The sequence below is a fragment of the Stenella coeruleoalba genome, assembly GCF_951394435.1.
Source record: "Stenella coeruleoalba genome assembly, chromosome: 1".
NCBI lineage: Eukaryota > Metazoa > Chordata > Mammalia > Artiodactyla > Delphinidae > Stenella > Stenella coeruleoalba.
The window spans coordinates 86,820,037-86,844,453 of NC_137169.1; the positions used below are offsets into that span (position 1 = coordinate 86,820,037).

At 36.6% G+C, this 24,417-nt stretch overlaps 1 protein-coding gene across 1 annotated transcript in view; it reads right to left on the reverse strand.

The window, feature by feature from the left end:
- Positions 1–347: 347 nt before the first annotated feature.
- Positions 348–24,417, reverse strand: part of PLPPR5 (phospholipid phosphatase related 5) — a 127,392-nt gene continuing 103,322 nt past the window's right edge. Inside the window, exons 5-6 of the mRNA XM_079902310.1 lie at positions 19,937–20,056; positions 348–406 (exon numbers count right to left, since the gene is read on the reverse strand). Of these exons, the coding sequence (XP_079758436.1) occupies positions 374–406; positions 19,937–20,056 (153 nt within the window). The 3' untranslated portion in view covers positions 348–373. The remainder of the gene's footprint in view (positions 407–19,936; positions 20,057–24,417) is intronic.

A 24,417-nucleotide genomic window follows, 5' to 3' on the forward strand; every position in this document is an offset into this window, starting at 1 on the left:
AGAGGGACTTCTTACACAAATACGACTCGCGTAGAGGTTTCTTTTCACATGGTCTCAGTGATTCTGTGAGAAACTGAAGTGAATGTTTTATTTCAGAATTAATTTTTGTTCATTGGTCATCATTTTTTATTGAACCTACTCTGTGTGAGGCTTTGTCATAGGTGCTGGGGAGACAGAGAAGAAAGACACAATCCTGCCCTTGAGGAGCTCACAGTCTAGTGGGGGAAACAGATAAGTTGACACTGATTTTTAAATTATAAAAATGATTAGACAACTTGATAAACGTTTTTGTCATCAAACACACTTTGGGTGTTATGAATGGATGGTGAAAAGGGACGATGTCCAATGCAGTGAAAGACCATCTGCTTCAATATCATGTGACTTCTGCGAAGGCAGTGATGTGGTTCTGCAAAAAGAAAAGAATTACAAAGTCAGAGCCCTGGGAAAACTGGCGTTGTAGAAGATTCAGTGCTTTTACAAATAATCATTAGCCTCATATAAAGCTGTAGCCCAGGTATGTTTAAACTGCAAAAGCATACAGCATTATTTAAATGAGTTGTACATATTATTACATAAATTTGGCTGCTAATTATATATTTTATTCAATATTATTAATTAACCAAATAGAGTAAAATGTTATACCTGCCTTATTCAAAATTAACACTGAAATTTGGAGAGATAAAAATGGCAATGCCAGGCATGTTAATATTCTGTTCAGTGTTAATGAAATTTTAATGCTGCATGTTGAAGTTTCAGACTAATTGCTCCCTGTGAGACAGATGGCATAGAAGGAGTGGTGAAATGTTCAGACTGAAATGGCATTTGCTAGTTGACAAAGATCTCCTTTAAACATTTCATTTTTGATGCATGAATCCAGACTACAGACTGCAATCTCTGTTGTTTACCTCAACCAGAAAATTCTTGAAGGAGGTTTTAAATTTTTTTTTGTTGTTGTTTGTTTAAGCAACTGAATTGTGTGCAAAGGAACCCTGCGGAATGGCTAATATTTAAATGGTTTCAGACATGCAACAGGCCATACCATGGCTGCTGAAATACTGCAGTGGAAAATCGACATGACATAATTAATCATGCCACATATAGGTCATGTCAAGAGCTAACTTAAGTGACAGCCCCAACCACTAACAGCAGCATTATGGAAGGGTTTTACCATCAAATTACCTGTTTGGAATGTTTTTCATAGTAGCTTGGACTCTTTATAAGTCAAAGACATCATAAATAGAATTTCACATAATGAATGCACGCCATGAGATTTCTTCCATGTATGTGTAGCTCTTTTCAAGGTAAGGTGTTTTAAATAGCTAAAACATTTTCTGAATGTATGTGAATAAGTTAAAATTCATTTTCACTGAATTGAGGCATATTAAACACTAGAAGCATATTACTAACCACAGCTTAAGGCATTATTTTCTAGGTGTGACCCACTTAAGCCTAGAGAAAAACAATATCAGTAAGAATCAGTAGTGAGCAGAGCATGTGGACCCTTTTATTAACTGCTTGACAAGACCTTGGGTACTTTAATTTCCCATTTAAAAAAATGCATGATGAAAATGTTGGCAAATTCAACAGTTCATCTCTAAGTTTTCTTGAGTTTTCCTTCCAAAAGCACAAGCATGACTTTAGGACAAAAAATGTTTGTCAGAGTTATATAATGCACTATGATTGAGTAAAAGCCATAAGAACTGTGGAAACAGTACATCATAGTTTTATTTCCAGTGGCCCCATGGGGACTTGAAATCTGTGAACAATTTGATATACAGTGTTTCAGTACAAAACTGACAGGAGTGCACTCCTCTGGACAGGACCTAGCACATAGTAATTTCTGGAAAGATGTTAAGATATAAATTGAAGATTAATCGGTCAGTGGCAAATGGAGGGTTGGGAAAGGGTGAAGACATGACAGTAAAAAGAAAGGAAAGGAGATTAAAACAAAGGAGAGGGCTTCTCTGGTGGCGCAGTGGTTGAGAGTCCACCTGCCGATGCAGGGGACACGGGTTCGTGCCCCGGTCTGGGAAGATCCCACATTCTGCGGAGCGGCTGGGCCCGTGAGCCATGGCTGCTGAGCCTGCACACCAGGAGCCTGTGCTCCGCAACGGGAGAGGCCACAACAGTGAGAGGCCCGCGTACCGCAAAAACACACACACACACACACACAAAAAACAAGGGAGAGAAAATGGATGCTGTTCCAAAGGCCACTGGCCTAGGTATCAGTGTTCCCTTAACCTAAATAATAAAGTGTCCACAAGGCTCATTAAATTTGCTGAAGATGATCCAAAGTGAAGGGGACAGCCATCACTTTGGAAGATAGAACTGAAATGTTAAAATACCTTAATAAAGCAAAGAAAGTATCAGAAACAAATCACTGATAATCAGTGCAAGGGAGAACACAAGCAGAGTAAGAAAAACGAAGGGATAGGTACAAGCTGGAGAGAGTGACAAAGAATGTGCAATGACTGACTGCAGGGAGAGCATATAAATTATCATCTAAACCTGGACATAGTGGGGGAGAAAAGGGATGCTAATCATACATAGGAATGAGAGGCTTAAACTGGGGCTGTCCCAAATAGGGACACGAGGTCACCTTAGAAATGAGACATTGAATGGATAACTGTAAGTGTGCTATTGAGAACCAGGAAATCCTAGATTCAGTCTTGCCATTTAAAAGCACGTTTTGTGGCTTCCCTGGTGGCGCAGTGGTTGAGAGTCTGCCTGCCGATGCAGGGGACACGGGTTCATGACCCGCTCTGGGAAGATCCCACATTCTGCGGAGCGGCTGGGCCCGTGAGCCATGGCTGCTGAGCCTGCACATCAGGAGCCTGTGCTCCGCAACGGGATAGACCACAACAGTGAGAGGCCCGCGTACCGCAAAAAAATAAAAATAAATAAAATAAAAGCACGTTTTGGTGACCACTAGATCTTCCTTTCACTGCCCATAAATTCTGAAGGATATTACCCCTTTCTTTATGCTAAGTCATTACCAGGTTAAACTTCAAGGGTAAACAGTTTGTTTCCAGACTGACTCCACTTTTAGATCCCAGGGCTCTGGGGAAATGCCTGCTTTTCCCAATTAGTACCCTTTCACTTTCACATCACAATTAAGCTCTAATCTCTGAGTTGATTTTTCCTATTTGACTGGAATCAGAAGGGTTCTACTTGGGGCTAATCATTTAAAGATTGTCATTAGGTAAACAGAGGAAAATAAATAACAAAGTGACTATGCAAAAGGAAGAGAAAATAAAGGGGAAATTTAATAACAGTTTCCAAGTACATTAAAGGAGTATACAGAGAGCACAGGGGCCATCTGTTTATTAATTTCACTAAGAGCAAATAAACCCACACCACAGACTGAAAGGGATGGACCTTATATCTCAGTATGCTTTAAGAAATAAGATGAATTCTCGTCTAGCACAGGAGAAGTTTTTCCCTGAAAGAATCTAGAGAAAGGGCAAACTAATTACTTAAAGTCCTTACCATCTATAAGACTCTATGATTCTATATTATAACAATTACATGCATGTAAATGTATGATTTGAAATATTCAAATGGTATAATTCCTATGCAGGAAGTTATGACATTGCTCACCTCATCAGCATTTTTCTCAGTAATATTTAAAAAAACAGAATTGCACTTAATATTTTCAGATCACCTGTCTTAAGGAATGGACTCCTTATGAGGCAAACTAGGTGACAAGGATTTTCCCCTTTTAATCGAGCTGAATTCTTAATATGCAATACTAAATCTTATTAGTAGATGATAGTGCAAACACTCAGCAGGCAAACCAAAAACTCATGCATAGAAGCTTAATTCAGAGTCACAAGAAGAAAGTGGTCATATAAATCATCAGTGCAATTATACATACAGAAGATTAGAGTGGAGATAACAAAGCTTGTGTCCAAAGAGTTGAAGATTAGAATATGCTACATCCATTAGAAAGTGTTCATTCAAGTCCACAGCAAATCAGTGAGCAAAATACTGAATCCAGTCCTTGAGTGCAGAGGTCCCATGGAAAAACAAGCGCTTGTTTCTGAAAAGTAGTTTTGGATTCTTAAATTTGATAAACTCTAAGTCTCTAGCATATCAATTTTTGAAGCCTTAAGTTCTATGTGAAAATTTCTGTTTTCCTATTTATTCTATACCCCCAGTTGTATAAATTATGCTTTGGAATTTTAAAAAGTTACTTAAAACAAAATTGTCATTTACTTATGACATGAAAATTTGGTGATGACTTGCCACCTGACAAGATCTGCCACCCGCCATTTCTCTTTGAGAAAACAGAGATGCAAAATGAGTACCTCAGGTAAGAAAACAAAAAATAGTCACTACTATTAAGGGCTATTTCATTGAAGAACACTAATTTCCCATTAATGAGTGAAAAAAATCAGTGAAAAAACAAAATATATTTGAATAAATATATACAAAATTTTATATTGAATAAAAGTAACAATAACAACCCAAACAATCTAGTATCTAGATCCCTTTTCGTTGTAATGGAAACCTGCACAAAAGGACACGGTTTCTGTATTTGGCTTAGCTTTGCAACCAATTCCAACACCAGTGCGCTCTAGCGCACATACGTTTATTGCCTTAATTGAAGGTGTTCACAGTGGCTGATTCCCATTATCCAGCTGAAGAGCCTTGCAAGACAGCCTTTAAAGGACCTTCCCTGTGAATTTTCTTCTTGACCACTCTCAATAGGTTGGATTTGGGACACCTACAAAATGTGTTTTATATATTATTTCAGTGTTTATTTAAATACTGACTGACTTACTTGGATAAAGTGCTAGTCTATTTAAAGTTCTACGCTGTTATATTGCTGGACCAAATGCTGAGGTTAAATGTTGTTCCAGTTTCCTTCTTTCTGGATGATTATAAACAGCTTTTGTTTTTTAACAGGAGGTTATCAGCAATCAGCTTTTATGCTAAACTTAAGCATAAAATGGGATCTGTGCATATGATGGCTAACTCAATGATTTGTGTACTCAGCTCTATTGGTAAGGAAGCTGGGTGGCACAGTGGACTCTGCAGTCAGGTAGTGTGAATGCCAAGTGTTTGAAGGTGGGCTCCGTACCAACTGAAATTTTCACAAGCAATTTAACCTTTCAGAGACTTAGCTTTCTCATTTGTGAAATGGAAATAATAATACCTATTCAAATAGATTTTTATTAAGATTAAATGAGATGATATGAACAAAGGTCCTTGTCTCTACTCAAACATATCATTATATCGATAGTTGTCTGTAAAAGCCAGAGAAACAAGATAAAAAAGTAAAAGAAAAGAAAGAAAAAGAGAGAGAATGAAGTCAAGAAGATTTTTATAATTGGTTGGAATTTCACAATGTTATAGTCTACAATTCTAATATCCAAACAAACTTTAAAACCCAAATGTTTCTGGTAAAATTGGTGCAAATTCATTTGGTGGTAAAAAACAAACCTGAATAGCTGTGAGGCAATTTGTACTCTGTTATGCTGTGGAAATATCCATCTTTGATTACAAAGTGATGCCCAAGATCCTGCTTGTGTAACAGAATACACAGTACTTTTCCCTAAAATATAAAATATTTTAATCCTGAAAAACACCTAGCACTAATGATTTAGGATAAGGAATCATGGTCCTATAATAATCAACAATTATTACAGACACAACCTACATTTTATCAGGGGAAGGTGGATGGATGTCATACTCCCAAATATTGGCTATCTTTATTTTGCATTTGCTTCCTTCCTTCCTTCACTGTGTCTCTTGATGAAGGCAAAATGGGTAGGAGAAGAGAGAAGGAAGAAAAGCAGTAGCATATGAAGTGTGTGCTCTTAGACTCTACTTTGTCACATTGTTTTCCTCCTGGTAGGTTGTGAACTTGGTGAGTATTTTAGAAAAGAGAAATGATGTTAGGTCCATATTAGAAGAAATTATTAGAGAACTTCAAACTTGAGACTACGAAACATTGTAAAGTTCATCTAAGCAATTTCTTGTTTTAAAAAGTTGGGGATGTGAAGACATAAAAGATAAATGTGATAGAACAAGAGTTCTCTCAGGAAAGATGACTTTTGGGGAACTATTTCTTTTTTTTATAGTGGTTCTGTTTCAATTCAGAGTTTTATATTAGTTCAGAGTTTTGTTTCTTCGCAGGAATTTCCTTTTACACCAGTCTGAGAACCACTGCCAAAAGGTACAGAAAAGTGATTAGTTAGCAATGTGAGCACTGCCAGGTATATACAATCAATTCTTAAAATATTATTTATCTGGTAAAAAGAGCATTGCCTAAAAAAGCAGTAATCCTAAATGGTTCTCCAAAAAAAAAAAAAAAATTCCTGTGTTTAAATACTTCTGGGAACAGCTGCACATTATTTCCCTTGCTTAGAACTTCATGGGGCATAAGGTATTGAGAAGATGTGTAATAAACTCTTGGGTTTCACTGTAACTCAATGTTTCCCAATGCACCAACATGAAACTCCACGTAAGTCTATTAATACTAATGTGTTTATGGCCCTTAGTGGATGTGGGTATCCCTGGACTCTATCTAAAGTTTCTTAACTTCCCTAACTCTAATGACCTGTCTAACACAACTTTAGCCCATATTCACAACTATGTTCTCAACCATCAACTCAATGTACCTCCTGGCCTACCTCCCTCATACTACAAAGTTTCTTTGGCCATTTTAGAAATTTCCCAACCAATAATTGTGCATCTGCTCCAGCTCATCTTGCTTCTTTTCAATTCTATTTCTATTACATTCATTCTGGACCCCATTTGAACTCTCTTTAATGGCATCCTCAAGTCTCTTGCCCCAGTGCTCTTACCTCACTTGCCAAATAAAACCTTGGTGCAAGCTGGTTCCTCTATCTGGAATATTATTCTCTCCTTCTCCCATGGCCACCAGTCCTTCAGATCTCTACTTAGAGGATGTTGTAAGCATCGCTAAGTTTGGATGGGTCCCCGTTTATGTGCTCCTCTAGCATAGCTATCATCACCCTGTTCTGAATTTGCTTATAAAATTATTTATAAAATCTATAAAAGTACAGACTCATGAGACTGTAAACTCATGAGTCCTGGGAAAGGTACCATAGTGCTGCTTATTTGATATTTGTTACATGTTTCATATATTACAAACCTAGTAACAAATAAAATTTTACTATACATAACAAATGATGGTAAAAAATGTAACTCACCCATAAATTGTACCCATGCCTTCTTTTACACTAGTATTTTAATCTAACTAATGGCTTCTTATTTAATTTCTCTTTAACTTTTTAAAACACATTATATTTGCTAAATAAGCAGCCCAATGCTACTTGACAGAGAAGAATCAGAGGATGTGGGTAATGAATCAAGTGCATGATAAGTTCTTGTATAACCAGGAGCTGATTAGAACTCTTTATTTAAAAACTTGCCTATTTTCAGAAAAAGGTACCAGTCAATAAAAATCTGGATGAGCTACATCAAGAGTAATTTCAGAACCATTCAAACCCATAAGGGCCATTAGGCATGACACAGATACTTCAGAAAAATTTTGTAAAGGTAAACATATTGAATATATTTACCATACAAACCAACAATCCCAGTCCTAGGTATTTACCCAAGAGATTGAAAAATATACATTTTCACAAAAACCTGTGCATGAATTTTTATATCAGCTTTATTCATAATTGGGAAAAACTGGAAACAGTCCAAATATCCTTCAATTGGTAAATGGATTTTAAAAAATGGTGGTACATCCTATACAACAGAATACCACTCAGCAATAAAAAAGGAAAAAAAGAAAACAGGTAACAACATGAATGAATTTCAAATGCATTATGCAAGGTGAAAGAAGACTCAAAAGGCTACATACTATATGAATCCATTTATATGACATCCTGGAAAAGGTAAAACTATAGGAACAGAAAAAAGATAGTGGTTGCCAGGGGTTGGGGGCTAAAGGAGGGGTTGACTACCATTTTAGGGTGATAGAAATGTTCTATAACTTGATTGTGGTTATGATTACATGATGCTAGGCATTTGTCAAAACTCATAAAACTATATGCTAAAAAGGGAATTTTATAGGATGTAAATTATGCCTTTAATAAACCCCAATTAAAAAAAGGAGTACCATTAAGCCACTCTATGAATTAAGTCTAAGGGCCAAGTGATGACTAGAATTTGATTTGTCAGTTATTGAACTATTGTTTCAATATTTGTTTCAGTCACAAAAAGGGAAATACAAAATAAATGTATGGGAAGGTATTCAAAAGATGCAAATTAAAATGAGGTACTTCATTTATTTTTGACCTATAAGATTGGTGAAGATTTTTAAGAACAATATTCTCCATTCTTGGTTTGATGTGAATCAAACCAAAAACCTTAAGAGTATTCATCCTCTTTTTTTCCAGCATTTCCACTTCTATAAATGTATCTTAAATAAGTTATTAATTGAACTTACAAATATGTCTATTTTAGAGATGTTTACCCTAGTATTGTTTATAATTGTGGGAAATTGGAAATGGAAGCAATCCTCTGCTTAACAAAGGTAATGATTAATTTATATGGATTAAAGCTTTTCAATGTAATTCTATGTGTACAGCACAGTGATTATGATCTGGGGCTCTGCAGTGATAAACATGGAATATAAATAAAAAATGGAAAAAACAGTTCTGTATTCCAATTTCAGAATGCAGGTTATGTGACCTTGGGCAAATTACTTAACCTCTTTAAGTCTCCTCTGTAAAATCGGAATAACAAGCTACACTCAAATGATTTCTGTAAAAACTAAAATGGCATTTTATGTGTGATGTTCTTTGCATAATTCTGGACACATATTAGGTTCTCACTGAAGATTAGCTTTTACAGTTATGCTTGATATGATGATATATTCATTGAGCTGTGAGCATACTCATGATATACTGTTACATGGGCAAAAGCTGGCTACAGAAGGGAGCATCCAGGGAGGTCCTGTACCACACACAAACTCAGACACATACTCATGGGGTCTCGAAGGCTATTTTAAGAAAATATGTCCAGTGATTACTGTGGTACGATATGGATATTTCCTATTCATTACTGTTTTGCTTACCCAGATTTTCAAATTTTAAATAATGTACATAAGTTACTTGTTGCTCCTTTAACAGAAACGACAAACAACGAAAACTAAATGTGGTTGTTTCATAAGACTGGGAATGGGGTCATTGTTTATTTTCCTAGTTTTAGTCAAATAAAACTGTATTTTCTCTACCAAAAATGTTCATAGTGTCATGGTGCTCTGGACTGATTTTGAAGGCTGCCATAGCTTCAAAAGCGTCTCTAGGACAGTCTACCAAAAGGGAACCAATCTGAGAGAAGAGGGGGATGAATGGGTGGAAGAAGTTTTCCATGTGTAACTAACGATGTGTGCACTGAGAATGATTTTTTTAATCCGTCATTGTCTTATTCTGTCCTTAACTAATGACTGCACGAATCATATAATTTAAAAATGCAGTCATCAACTCTATATTTATTCATAAAATGAGATGAGAGAGCTTGTTTATAATCAAAAGTAATGTACTGAAAAGACGCTTTTATAAAAGGCCTGCTAGATACGACTGAACAAAAAAATCTGGCTTTTATTCTTTGTATAGTATATTATGATTTATCAATAGTGTGGAGAAATAAATAATGAATATATTGTAAGTACAAATAGGAAAAATGACATATGGCAAAGTAATATCAGTATATGCTAATTTTTCTAACCTAAAACGTTGATGCCTGGTTGGAATTTTTAAGCTTCCATTTTCAATTGCCTTTTTTAAGCAATATTAAATTTAACAAATGAGAACAGAGTACGGCATGTAAACATTGATTCACTTCAAATATTTTTCATAAGTGCTCAAAGCTTAGATTGAGAAAAAAGGCCTAAAATATAAAGATATTTTGTTCCACTAACTATTCCAATATCTGATCACTAATACAGTTGTTTTGACAGGTCCTATGTAACATTTACATTACAGTTCAGCAGCTCTGTTAAACAAAGATTTGCATTATAGAAAAGTAACTGAATCTTAAATAGATTGCCATTGTTATTCAAGCACATTTTGAAACCTCAAAAGAATTTATCACAGAGAGCACCGTAACGTATAATCATATTTGTCTTGGCAAGAAACCACAGGATTGTTTTGCTGTTGCTATGACACTAATGTATGCAACATTTTATACTATAAGATTTTCTGCCACATGTGCTATGTATGACATAGACGACCTGTATAAATTTTTAAATCCGTGAAATATATCTATAAGGGTATCCTATCCTGCAATAGAATGAAAATCCTATTAAGGGAATCATTATTGTTTCAGGAGGGAACTAACTTGTGTTAAGCACCTACCATGTGCCAAGAAGTTCATTTGGGATCTGTTAATCCCAATAATCACTCCATAAGGAAAACATTATTATATCAATCTTTTTGGAAAAGGAGAAGAGGAATAATTTGTCTAACCCCACCTAGTTCTAATGTAGACAAACCAAGCTTCAGACTCAGGACTGCCAGCTGCAGAAGCTTGTCTCTCCAACCTCCACCCCACCCCCACTCTGCCTAAATTTCAGCTCAGGCTTCACCTTGATTTCTGTGATTTTATAATCTGCAAAACAGCCAATGTAAATGTTAATGCATGGGCTTTCCTGGGTCACCGTGAATTCCCTTAGAATTTTTCTATCCATATAGTTTTCCTTCGCAGTTGCCATGGGAATTAAACAAAACATGGTAATTTCTATCTGTATTAGTACACACTCCTTATGCCATTTCTAGATTTTTCGAACTGCCATCACTGGTTACCACTTTCACTCAGGTGATGCTTCTGTTAATCAGGAAGTGCTTTCATACAACGAAGGTTCTTGAGTAGTACAGGTTAGTGAAAAGTCCCTGACCCGATGTACAAAGCTGTAATCTTGTAAATTATTCCTAGCATTACCTTCCCTTTCTTGTTGTTGGCAAGAGGGAATTACCTTTGGTTTAAATGATTAGGTCACATAAACCTAAGAAAAAATGCTTAGGCTTAGATGGAAAAAAAATATTTTTTCTCAAAAAGCATTGCCTATACCTGGCCCTATCCACTAAGTGAGTTCTCAAAGTGATCTCCAATGAGCCAGCCATAAGTGGCTACAGTGGCCTGTTCTATTTGCCTTAATAAAACTATGTAGATTATCAACTCCTCTCAGATTTATTGGAAATATTCCATTTTCTATCAAATCCCATCTATCCTTACATTTATTTTTAAATATTTTTGTTCCCTTGCTAGATAGTGAGTGTCCCTTTCTTTAGATTTGCTGTTTGGTACCAGTTAAAATTGATAATGCATAAGCACACATCATGTGTATGTGCTTACCTATGCAAATCTGAACAGCAGCATTCTGCCTTAGAGAGAGAACAAGCAGAGGGCAAGAGGGAAAAAACAAAAGCACTTAGTGTTTTGTTTCTGGGATGAATGCAGCTTGACCCAGGAGGATCCCTGGAAGGAAGGAAGTCAAGGTGCTCCTTTTCTGTTAGTTATGGCCAAGAGAAATGTCTGAAGAGAGGACAGGAAAACTCCATAGATGAAAGGTCAGCAGGTTTCTTGAGGTGGGTAGGGTGGAGGGATAGTTTTCTTAGTGACACCCTGGTCAGCAGTTAGCCCTTTTTCACTGTAAAGTACTGGTATGGTTAGATAACCCCTGCATATAGACCGAATGCTAGTGTGCCCCCAAATTCATATGTTGAAACCTAATCCCCAACATGATATCAGGAAATGGGGCTTTTGGGAGGTGATTAGCTCATAAGGGCAGAGTCTTTTATGAATGGGATAAGTACTCTTATAAAGACCCTTGAGAACTCCCTCACCCCTGCTGCCATGTGAAGACACAAGGAGAAGATGGCCATCTATGAACCAGGAAGTGAGCCCTCACCAGAGACTGAATCTGCCAGTGCCTTAATCTTAGACATCCTAGCCTCCAGGATGGTGAGAAATAAATTTCTGTTATTTATAAGCCACCAGTCTATCGTATTTTGTTATAGCAGCCTGAATGGAGTAATACAACTCCTCTGATCAGAATCAGCACCCGACCAAGAGAGACTTTGCCAAATGATGCCTGGTCAGTCAATATTGCATAACATGGCTGTATTGAGGTCTAGTCCATGTAATCTTTATCATTTATCTGGATTTTTACAACAGCCTCTCAGATTGGTTTTTGTTTGATTTTGTTTTGCTGCAGTGTTGCTCTCCTTCAATTTATTCTCCATTCTGAACACGCCACTTCCTTCCTTATACTCCTTCACGGCTCCCCTTTGCTTACAGGGTAAGAACCAACTTCCCAGTGTTGCATACAAGACCCTTCACAAATTTTCATCAAACATGACAGAGAGTACTTTTCCATATACTTCTTTTTCATTAGCATTTGATCTCTAATGATGTGCTTATTCATGAACTTTACCCAGTTTTCAATTAGGATGTTTTATATATTACAAACATTAACCCATTGGCAAGTGTGTAGTTTACATCTTACACTTCGTCATTGGCTTTTTTAAACTGTTTAAACTACTCTTGATAAATTTTATTTTAAAAAATGCTTGAACCTAAATTTTTCTAGTCAGTAATGCAAGAATGAAGCAGTAATATTGAGTCCCTCCTTTATAAAATCTACAAATTATCATACTTTGACAATTTTATTAGCATTATCTAAGATTTGTCTCATTTTGTCATTGCTGTATTAATTTATTTTGTTATAAATCTTCTCTCTAAATGAATTTTATAATTTTGCCCTGTTTCTGTCACTGCATTTACCACAGTCAATTCTAATTAAGTCTATATTTAAATGGTTTCCATTTTTCCTGCCAACTCATTCATAATATGACTTTTCAATTTGAGAGCTCTAGATATTGGTGTTTTGCTCAGTTAACTGGTAAATATCTTCTGGTACGAGCAAGTATCTTCTTTCATGAGTAATATAGTTCCTGAATTCTTACGCACGTGGTGCTTTATGATTATCTTAACACTTAAATGACCTTTTGGGTGGGAATAGAATTCGTATGTCACCACCTTTTTCATGGAAACTCGGAAGACATTACTCCATTTTATTCTGGCATCTAATCCTATAGAGGGAGAAGTCTGAGGCTAACATGCTGTTAGTCTTGGGTGGTATATTAGTTTTGTGTGTATTAGTTTTCAGTAGGCACACTCTATTTTAACCTCAAAAGCTCAGTTGGCTTCCAACAACAAATGTGTGTATATACCTCCTCATACTACATGTTGGTGGTCAGGTTCTACGGATCTGCCCCAAGCTACAGGTTGGGTGTTGGTCTGCTTCCCATGACTTCCCATTCTGGGACTCAGGCTGTCAGAACAGCCCGTATCTGGAACACAGCCTTCTCCTGGAAGAAGGCTCAAGAGCAACAGGGTGGGCAGAAGCTCATGATGGCTCTACAAGTTTCTGGTTGATGGGTTATCTATCAGGTTCACTCACATGTTATTGATCAAGTCCAAAATAACTGGAGCAGGAAGGATACTCTGCGTATAGAAAAGGGTAGTTAATAATTGGGAACAACAATACCATCTACCACAATATTTATAGAATTCTTTCTTCAGTATTGAAATTTGAAAATTTCACTGAGAAATATCTAAATTCTGGTATATATTTTAATTTTCCCTTGTATCCTGTTAACCCTTGGAGCCTAAAGATTCAGATATTTATTTGGAAGGAAAGTTTACTTATAGTATTTCTCTGAATATTGCTATAGCTTCATTTGTCCTCTTCTTTAGCATCTACAGTCATTCACATGTTACGTTTCTGTGGTATATCCTTCATATCTATTATTTTTACTCAGATCAATTTTATTCTCTTGTTCTTGTACTACGAATTCTGAAACTTGTCCTTAACATAACTGATTTCACTTTCTCCATTGTGGATTTTGTTCTTTATGGTTTCTAGTATTGGTTTTAATCTTGCCATGACATTCTTCTCTTACATTAGTTTCCTAATTGTTCCAGCTATCTTTCACCTCTCATTTCACATATTTTCTTTAATTTCCTTGACAGTAGAAAGCAGATATTATCTACAATGAATTTAATTATCTTGTAATCTTTTTTTCCCTCAAAAACGTATTCTATCTCTTAAAATATGTCTCTCTTCTGTGTCAAGAAATCGTTTTAAAGGATTTAAGTAATTGTCCTGATTATTTATACTTGAATCAGAATAGATTTAGCTCAGTTTATCTTCCTAAACTGAGTGGGAGAAGATTCAAAGACCCCTGAACTGTTTTCTTGAAGAGTCAGGGAATCCTTCACCTAGATCTTAAGCTGAAGAGCAGGAGAATGTAGTTTTATAATATCATTTTGATGATTTACCAACCTGACAGGAGTGGGAGAAGAAGCTGAGGCCATGGACATTTCCAGGAAGGTCACTTTATTTCTATATGAAACTATATAGAAGCTATAATGAAACTATTGCTATGGCTGCTGAAATATCAGGACTGCTATTCTGTTCAGCTTAAACTCTACTACAGGAAGATGGCATAGTCCTTGGAGGCAGCTTATTTATTTTTTTACCCATTTTATGGTACCCATTCAGTTCAGGAAAGGGTTCTTTCATCTGGCACGTGCCCATATTAATGAGAAGCCTGATCAGAGGAAAGCTTCTTGCCTGAAGGCTTTCTTTTGGTGTGTACTTGCCTATCTGCTAACCCTGCTTCAACATGGTGTTGGTCCAAGGTGCTGAATTGTGCTCTAAATAAGTCTTCTCATTCCCTTAAAGGTCATTCTTATCTCTTGTCCTCACTCTTTGAAATTTTGGAGGTATTACTGGGATCGTATAGGATTTTAGCCACTTCTGCAACATTGAACTTCTTTACTGGCAAAGAAAAATTTCAATTGTCCTTTGGTGACATCCATCAAACTGGAACTATTTATACCATATCTAGTAGAAATGCCTATAATTTTACTCTATCTTGTTTTCTCTCTGTGACACAGCTATTAAGATATTAACTCCTACTTTGCTCTTGCTAATATAGGAGAGTAAAGCTAATGAATATGTAAATGTTTCCATCTTCATTTCCTAGAAGGAGAGGCAGACTTTTGGTTTTTGGCCTCCCGAGAGTAATTAATGGTGTCTTTGTGTTTTTGGAGACCTCCTGAAGCCAGCACCCCTGAAGATTCTGTTTGGGATGCATGGGCCCTTGAAGGCAGGAGCCAGAAAAGGATAAGTTTGAAGGGGAGGAGTGGTGTGACTTGGCTCCCTGAGGCCTTCGGTCGGTGGGATTTTGTGGCTCCTGCAAATGAGAGGCACCTACACACAGCTCGTGTCAGGGCCCCAGGACAGATATGAAATGGAGATGACTGCAGGTGTGCCAAGGACAGCTGGACCCTGGGCTTGATGCATAAAGGCATGCGAGCTACAACCAATTTGGCAGAGAAAAATAAACCAAACACTCTCAAAAGGTTTGTGGGAGTCATAAGGAAGGGACACAGGAATTTAAATTATTCCAGGGAAATTTCCAAGGGACTTTGCTCAATCAGAACAAATCAACAGTCAATACAAGGAAGCATAACCAAGACCTCCTCAGAGAGCAGCTGAAGAAAACTGAATAATTTTAAAACACTGTAATTATTTTAGTTACACAATTTTTCATAAATATAGCCTCATTACAGGAAGATAAAGAGAAAATGAGAGAGAAAAGGAAGAAAGGAAGGAAGGAAGGGAGGGAGGGAGGGAGGGAGGGGAGGAAAGGGAGGAAGACAGAGACAGGAGAGAATCAGGTCCACTATGTCAGTTGCTCTCAGACTGGTGTCTGTGGGTACCCTGCCCCCTTCTCTCTTTCATCTATATGCTCTTTTCTTTCCTACTAGAGAGAAATATCTTGTGTGGTGTTTTGCACAACTGGCTTCATCATACACAGACACATTTTATACATATCAACTTACAAAAATTTTACAACATACTAGAAAACTTTCCACATCTTGATTTACCTCATCCATTTTAACTGTGGAATAGTAATAATAATTATAATTCGTAATGATTAAGGGCTTCAGAGGTGCCAGACACTGCCCTAAAATGCTTGACTATTATCTCATTGAACTCTTACGACTAACATTCTATGAAGGAGAAAACTGAGTCACAGAGCATTTAGGTAAGCTGCCCAAGATCAAAATTGTCCGTAACTGCCAGCTAGTCTACCTCTAGAAACTGTAAGCAGAAGTACCACACTATAATGTACTGGATCCCATTGTAGGAATGTATCACAACTGATTTAATAATTCACGACAGATATACATTTAGATCTTCCATGATTTGATATTACAAATGGCTGTAATAAAGTTACTGGTAACTTAAATAAGTGGGCATTGAGATATGATGGGCTACTTTCCACAGATGATTAATTCTTTTCATAAAACCAAATGTAATGAATGTTCAGATTTATTTAGCCTTCAGAAAAATCATGACTTTTCCTCAAACTGTGGTAATTAACTATATGACAAACTCCCTATAATTAAGGGGTAAATTGCTGGCATTTTATAAGCAAGAACGTTTGCATGCTGTAATTACTCTGTAGTGTACCATCTATCAAACATGTACTTTGAACATGAGGTTATATAAGTACATAACTTCTAAAAGAAACCCTTTGCCTTCTCCATGTAAAACCGACAACCAGAAAATGATAGTTTGGCATAATAATGCTAAAACATTAGGCCATGCCTGTGGACCACACTTTAACACTGGGCCTCCTTTCTCTCCTCAGAGGGCCAGCTTTAAGGATTTAATGTCATTCTCCAACTATCGGTTATTAAGATCAACTTACTGGGGAGCGATTTGCATTCACTTGTTTCCCACTGTGAACTATGATGAAAAGCAATATATTTACTCCAAACATTCCTTATCACAGAAAGAAGAGAAAGCTACTGTGGGCTTCCCTGAAGTGATGGTCTTCTTCCCTTTCTGGCTGATGAGCTCAAATACATGTCCTCTCACCCGCAGAGCTCCTGGTGGAAACTCCTGAGACCCATGCTCTTCCTGCGGTCTATGTGAGTGAGGGCAGCAGACCACAAACTGCGCAGACAGCGTTCTGCCTTGCAGACAGGGATGGAGAGAGCGGAGAGGGAAGTTGGAGCTCAGCGGGGTGAGCGTAAATGTGCTAGGTGTGTGAAGGGGAGAATCAAATTAGATTCCAATCATCTTTATTGCCTAACTACTGGAGTGAAGACAAGGCACATGAATTTGTCATAAACAAAAACATTAATGAAAGAAAGAAGTTAATAAACACGGATCTCTTGCAATCTATGGATTCTAATAGAATATTTTTGCTTTTACCATCTAACATCTTAAAAGTCACTATAAATAAAAATGAATTCGCATAAAATCAAGAACAGAAATATTTTAATAACTTAATATACATAATGATGTAATGGTATATAAGAATATCTGGCAATGCTAGTAGACCACTAAAGAACCGTTATGCAAATAAATATGTTAAAAAGCAGAAGACTGTGATTTTTGTTCAAGTTAATATATTGAGAGCTATATAAAATAAAGACTCTATTTTTTACCCTAACCATTTTCTTCAAAGTATGTTTAAGATCTCTTCCTAAATTCTACTGTTTTCTATATTTAATTTAAAATTAAACAAGATTGAATTTTATATGTATTATTCACTTATATATTTTATCACATAGGCATGTGTCTTGGATTACTATGTTGTATAATTTTTCTTTGCTGTTTATCAGTGATATGGACATTTGCAAACTGCTTAACTACTTGGAAGTTCAGTTTTCTTAACTGTATAATGAGGAAATTTATTATAAGAGGGCATCAACTAAACCACTGTAGAAAAAAGATGAAAACAATCCAATGACTCAAAGAGAAAAGAAATTTATTTGTTTTTCAGAACCATCTAGGGTATGTATGTGGACTGCTCCATGAGCTCATCCAGAACCTACGCTGTCAAGGAGAGGAGGTCGTCTTTAAAACTTAAAGACTATTCCAGTCATTTACCTTTTCCATTTGGCGAGAAGGAGTACAGAATGTCCAGGACAAGAATTTTCAAAGAGATGACCCAGATGTTGTTGCACCTACCCTTCTGCTCACATTGTATTGGTCTAAACTTGGTTGCATGGTCACACCTAACTGCAAGGGAAGCTGGGAAAAAGACTACAGCTGGGCAGCTGTGAGTGTAGCTAAAATTGGAGTGGGAAATTTCAGTAACTAAAAGGAAGAAGGGGAGAAGGAATACTGGTCAACTATTAGCAGTCTTTGCCACTAATAATACTCAGCTTTAAAAATTGTTGTAAAGAACAAAATTCTACTTGTAGAGCACAGAAGTGTTTTTGTGGAAGCAATCAGCATAGTATTTGACACATTCTGAATGATCACTAAATGCCCATTGCTATTTTATTACCATCATCATCATCATCATCATCATCATCTAGTGTCTCTATCCTCATCTAAATGCTTGAATTGCTTCCACAGTATCATGGATAAGTGATTATTTAGCTATTCTTGAATCCCTATAGTAAAAAGAAATTTCATTGCTTTTAAGGTGGGAATTCCACTTTCAGAAAGTTGTTACTACTTACCAGACATTATTTATCTTTCTACACTTTCATTTCTTTCATCCTAATTGTGATCTCTGAGGCCCCACAGAACAAATCGCATCCCTCTGCCATACAGCAGTACTTCAGATATTTATGGGAAGATATTGCTTCTTTCTTGAGTTTTCTCTTCCTATAAACTAACCATTTTTGTTCCTTCCAGTCTCTTATAATCCATGATTTTGAGTCCACTCACCATCTTAGACACATCTATTTGCTCACTTAACAAATATTTATTGTCAACTTTTCTATTTTATCAATATTCACCTTTAAACCATGTTGCCAAGGGCAGTACACAGTACACCAAGTTGGTCTGAGCAAAGCAAACCGTTGAACCCCTCATTCAGGATATCATTTTCCCTAAGTGGGACTTAAAACCGTATTAACTTCTGGAAGACATATCATGCTGTTGACCCAAGTTGAATGGTAGACTTCTATACTCTCTGAGCCTTTTTCATTTGTGCACTTAACCTAGACATACCCTACCCTACAGGACCTTTTTTAAAAAGTCCAAATACAAAACACTTCCTTTATTTCTAGTTAATTGTTAGTTGTATCTTTGTTGTACTCTTCCAAGAATTTTTATTCTTTCATCCAATGTATTAATTATCCCTCACAGACTCAGACCATCTAAACCGCCAATTAGCATGTAACTGAACTCTTCATTTAAGATATTGATCAAAATCTGGACATGGACAGGGCTGAGGAGAAGCCATTAGTAACCCTCTGAGCAGTCATTTAGAGTCTCAAGAAAAGTTATTGTTATCTACCTGCTTCTCTGTTCATTGCTATGCCCAATGAGGCCTTGACCTGCCATTCAAAGTGCTACCTAGTCAGGCTCCCTTCAGCCCAAGCTGACCCCCAGTTCCCCCCCTGAGCAGGAGAGCATGACTGGTGATTCTCTGCTGCCAGAACTTTATACACTGAGGTTCAACAAATATTTACCGAGTCCTGATTATGTGCCAGTTGTTACACTAAGCAGTTTCTCATATAAGTGAGACGAAGAAGAAATGGAATATATGCTATGAAAAACTGCTTATATTCTCAAGTAATACTATCTTATTATTTTGCCCATGTGTGGGACCACTGTATAACATTCCTATCTTGAAGCTATGGCAACTTACAGAACGCATCCCATGTACAGACTCAGCATTTAGCGTGAGGGATTTGAAGAAATATTTTCCACGTGATATGCATTTTTCTAAGATGCTGTATTCAGTGACTAAATTCTTGCTAAATACCACATGAGACTCTGAGCTTGTTTTAGTAAATCAAAAATGACTGTGTAGGAACTCTCAAGAGTAATTATTCATTTGCTCTAACAATCACATTTAGAATTTAAATTATGAATCACCTGTACAGATGTTACCTTTTCCAAAGGACTTTCTACTCGAGGAATGCTGATCATTGGCATCTGTGCCAGATTATCTGTGTGTATATGCTCATTTTCTGGTTGTCTTCCTTTGAAATTATTTACCACACACACGACCTAAAATTTTGGGAAAAAATACAGTTAAAGCAAAGCCATGCTCCTTATAACTATGACCCTTGTGGATAGCCTGATAAATCTAATCACAGTAATAAAGTATTGGAATTACTTAAATATTACATGTCTATAACTTTACATCCAGATTTATTCTGTGTAAATTTTAATGGTTAATCCAGTACAAGCATGTTCAAGAACATTCATCAATTAATATGTAGCTCAGTTAATAGGGACAATTTTATTATTCCAAAATTTTCATTAAATTAGCTTATAGTCAATGCTCAAATCAATCCAAAAATAAGATCATAACCCTATAAAAATTCATAGCAAGCTAACCTTTCCTATTGTGGCTAATAAATGCTAATTATTTCCCATTGCTTTAAGATCATTACATTCATAATAAACCTTCTACAATTGGCACTTTCTAATTTAGTAGCATCCTTTAATTAACCTAAGTTATTGTCTGTTATTGTATCCCACATATATTTGGCATTTCGACAATAGCTTACTACTGCTACCACTGAAATAGAAGAACTTCTACATAAAGGAAACTGGCCCTTGTTTCAATTATCCCACTTTTATCCCATAAGTGACAGAATTTGAATTAAACCAGAAGTTCTCATATTCTAGTGTGCATAAAATAAAGTTCTGGCACTTTTAAAAATGCACATTCCGAAGTCCTCTCCTAAAAATTCTGATTTCACAGATGAAGGATAAGGCCTAGGAGTTGCCACTTTTAAAAGGCATTCCTAGTCTTCCCTGGTGGCGCAGTGGTTGAGAGTCTGCCTGCCGATGCAGGGGACACGGGTTCGTTCCCCGGTCCGGGAGGATCCCACATACCGCGGAGCCGCTGGGCCCCTGAGCCATGGCCGCTGAGCCTGCGCGTCCGGAGCCTGTGCTCCGCAACGGGAGAGGCCAAAACAGTGAGAGGCCCGCGTACAGCAAAAAAAAAAAAAAAAAAAAAAAAAAAAAAAAAAAATGTAGGTGAGTCAAACTTTAAGAAATAGTGATTTATTCCTGTCTTACCCCTAGGTTCTTCATGACATTTTTTTTTTCTTATATTCCATATATATGTGTTAGCAAAGGGTATTTGTCTTTCTCTTTCTGACTAAGACAGGAATAAAGACACAGACCTACTAGAGAATGGACTTGAGGATATGGGGAGGGGGAAAGGTAAGCTGTGACAAAGTGAGAGAGAGGCATGGACATATATACACTACCAAACGTAAGGTAGCTAGCTAGTGGGAAGCGGCCGCATAGCACAGGGAGATCAGCTCGTGCTTTGTGACCGCCTGGAGGGGTGGGATAGGGAGGGTGGGAGGGAGGGAGACGCAAGAGGGAAGAGATATGGGAACATATGTATATGTATAACTGATTCACTTTGTTATAAAGCAGAAACTAACACACCATTGTAAAGCAATTATACTCCAATAAAGATGTAAAAAAAAAAAGTAATAGTGATTTAAACAATTCAGGAAAATTATTTGCTATTATTTGCTTATATTGAACTAATGGGTAAGCTATTCTTGAGTCTTCTTTTTCTGGGTTTTATATTCTATTATCAAACCAAAATATAGAACTTACTTGCAATTTATAACCTAACATTCATTTAAAAAAATAAATGCTTAATATACAAGTATAAATTTACACTGTATATTTTTCACAAATCCTCCATTGGAAAGCCTCTCCTTTAGTAGGGCTCATTACTGAATATTTTCAAAGGCCAATTAGATCTTGGTTACTCTCCAGTTTTTAAATAAAATTTTCAAATCTACAAAATAACACATACTCTGAGACTTTATCTCAGAAAAAAAATTTCCCTGCAAATTGCTATATACTTATTATCCTTCCACTTCCTTGAATAATTACAGATCAGAAGCATAGATCAAAGCCTGATTATTTGATACCTCAGCTTCATCACTGCCATCAAGATGTTTAAAGTAAGGGATGGCAAAGGCTTAGAGATGGGTACTTGATAATCCTTCTATCAAATGTTGACCCTGCAAAGGACTAATAGATAGTGTTGTGCCTGTAATGGGCAGATAGTATATATTTTTGATTTTGCAGGCATACAATCTCTGCAGCAAGTACTCAGCTCTGCCATTTTGGCGTGAAAGCAGCCAGAGGCAATTCATATAGGAATAGGCATATCAGTGTCCCAATACAACTTATCACACGGCTATATTTAAAATGGATAACCAACAAGGACCTACTGTATAGAACAGGGAACTCTGCTCAATAATCTGTAACAACCTAATTGGGAAAAGAATTTGAAAAAGAATAGATACATGCATATGTATAACTGAATCACTTTGCTGTACACCTGAAACTGTCACAACATTGTTAATCAACTATACTCCAATATAAAATAAAAAGTTTAAAAAAAAATAAGCAGCAGGCCAGATTTTGCCTATGGGCTGTAGTTTGCCAACTGATTACTGCCAAGAGCACAAAGAATATAATCAAGAATTTTAGCCAACAACAACATAACAAACAGCAGTTTCATACCCATTTCATGACATATATACACACACATGCACATTTCCCTTTTCATTAATATTATAAATTAATGGAAAATCGGCAGATGAAAAACATTGCTACAAATTCTTCTGAATTAAAATTTGCTAAAATAACTATGTACATAGACAAAAGGAAGTCACTAGATGAAGAAACATTCATCTAGAGTTAATATGGGCTACTGAAATTAGTTTAATTGCTTTTAACGTTATTTAGGTTTGGAAAACTCTTTGAAAGGTATTATCAGTTATCTCTTTACCTTAATTGAGGGTCAGGACAACACCCCATTGAAGCAGCTAAGAATTCACATGTGAAATATTTAAATGCCTAACACAGAGTAGATATTCATTAAAGCATCTATTAACATAATGATTACTCTTCATTACTGTTATTATTTAAATCATAAGGAAGGAAATTACCAAATCTTCCCTAGAATCATATTCAAATATTTAGTAAGTCTTGTAACGTTCACAAGCACGAAACTGATATCCTATTAGAAAAATACTCCAAGAAAAGCAATTGACCTGTTTTTTTGATCCTGAGTCTGTAAGTTCTTGAACAGTCCTCTAGGTCTCAGTCTTCTCAATTTGAAAGTGAAGAGTTTGTAATAGATTAGCAAGTTAGCTCCATTTCTTTGTTTGGCAAAGGTATGAAAAATTCAACAAATGTTCAAAATAAAACCCAAGATGCGCCCATCTCCTGGCCCTACTCCAAAACTTGGATCTTTTTCTGGACTCTCTCAGGGAAAGGCAATACCCCTCACATTCCCGTTCCCCTAATGCAGCTGCACGAGGCTGAAAACTTGGACACCTCTTATACTCAACCAGTCACTCAATTTGCTCAATTTTCCTTCCTAAAGATTTTGATTTCTTATATCTGCTTTGTTCTATCTCCGACACCGACTCCATCGACTAAGCAATCACCACCGCTTGCCTGAATTCCTGCATGGCTTTCTAAAGTCTCCCTAAATCCAATCTTGCCTCCCTCTGATCCCTTCCTACAAAGAAGTGAGAATGGTCTTTCCAAAATGCAAATTGTATCATGTCAACCTTCTTAAAACCACCTTGTGGCTTGGCTTCTCATTTCTCTTCAAGTGTAAACTCTGGCCCACCTTTCAACCTTCCTTCTTGGTTATCTAAACACCTTCTGCTCCCTTTCACTGCCTTTTGCTCGGAATACTCATCTCCACTGTCTTTGGGCACCATATCTTACTCATCTGTGGTATCACCATCTCCCCTCCACTTCCTTACTAGTCTTCCTTGACCCCAGGCTGTTTTTGTTTGTTTGTTTGCAGGCAAGGACCTGTGATTCTTTTCATCCAAGCACCTATCTCTATATGAAATTATACATCTGTTAGCATAGTGTTTTGGTTGATGTGATTCTCTTTCAAGGTTGTCAGCTCCATGGTAGCAGACATGTTTTTTTTTCTGATCACTATTGTATTCTCAGTGCCACCGTGAATGAACAGATTAATGAATGAGCATGTATGTATCCAGCCTAAAAATTCTCAAATTTTCTAACGTTCCTGTACAATTTAAAGTGATTTTCTTTTGAAACATTCTATTTTTACATGAGTGGTTTCCATGAGTGTAATTCTACCCTCTCTTCCAAAAAATGACACTCCTAAGTCACCGTTACACATAGATTTTTGTTTCCTTTATCCGGTTGTGATAATAAATTAATCTGCTCCATCTGTGATCATTTTCTCTCTTGCTTGTGGCAAATAAAACATCTCTGTTGTATGGGGCTATGTGCACGGGCTTTGGGGTCAAACAGGCCTGGGGCTTAATCCCGGGCTCTTTCATTTACTAACTTTGTGAGTCCAGGCAAGTTACTTAATATAACGA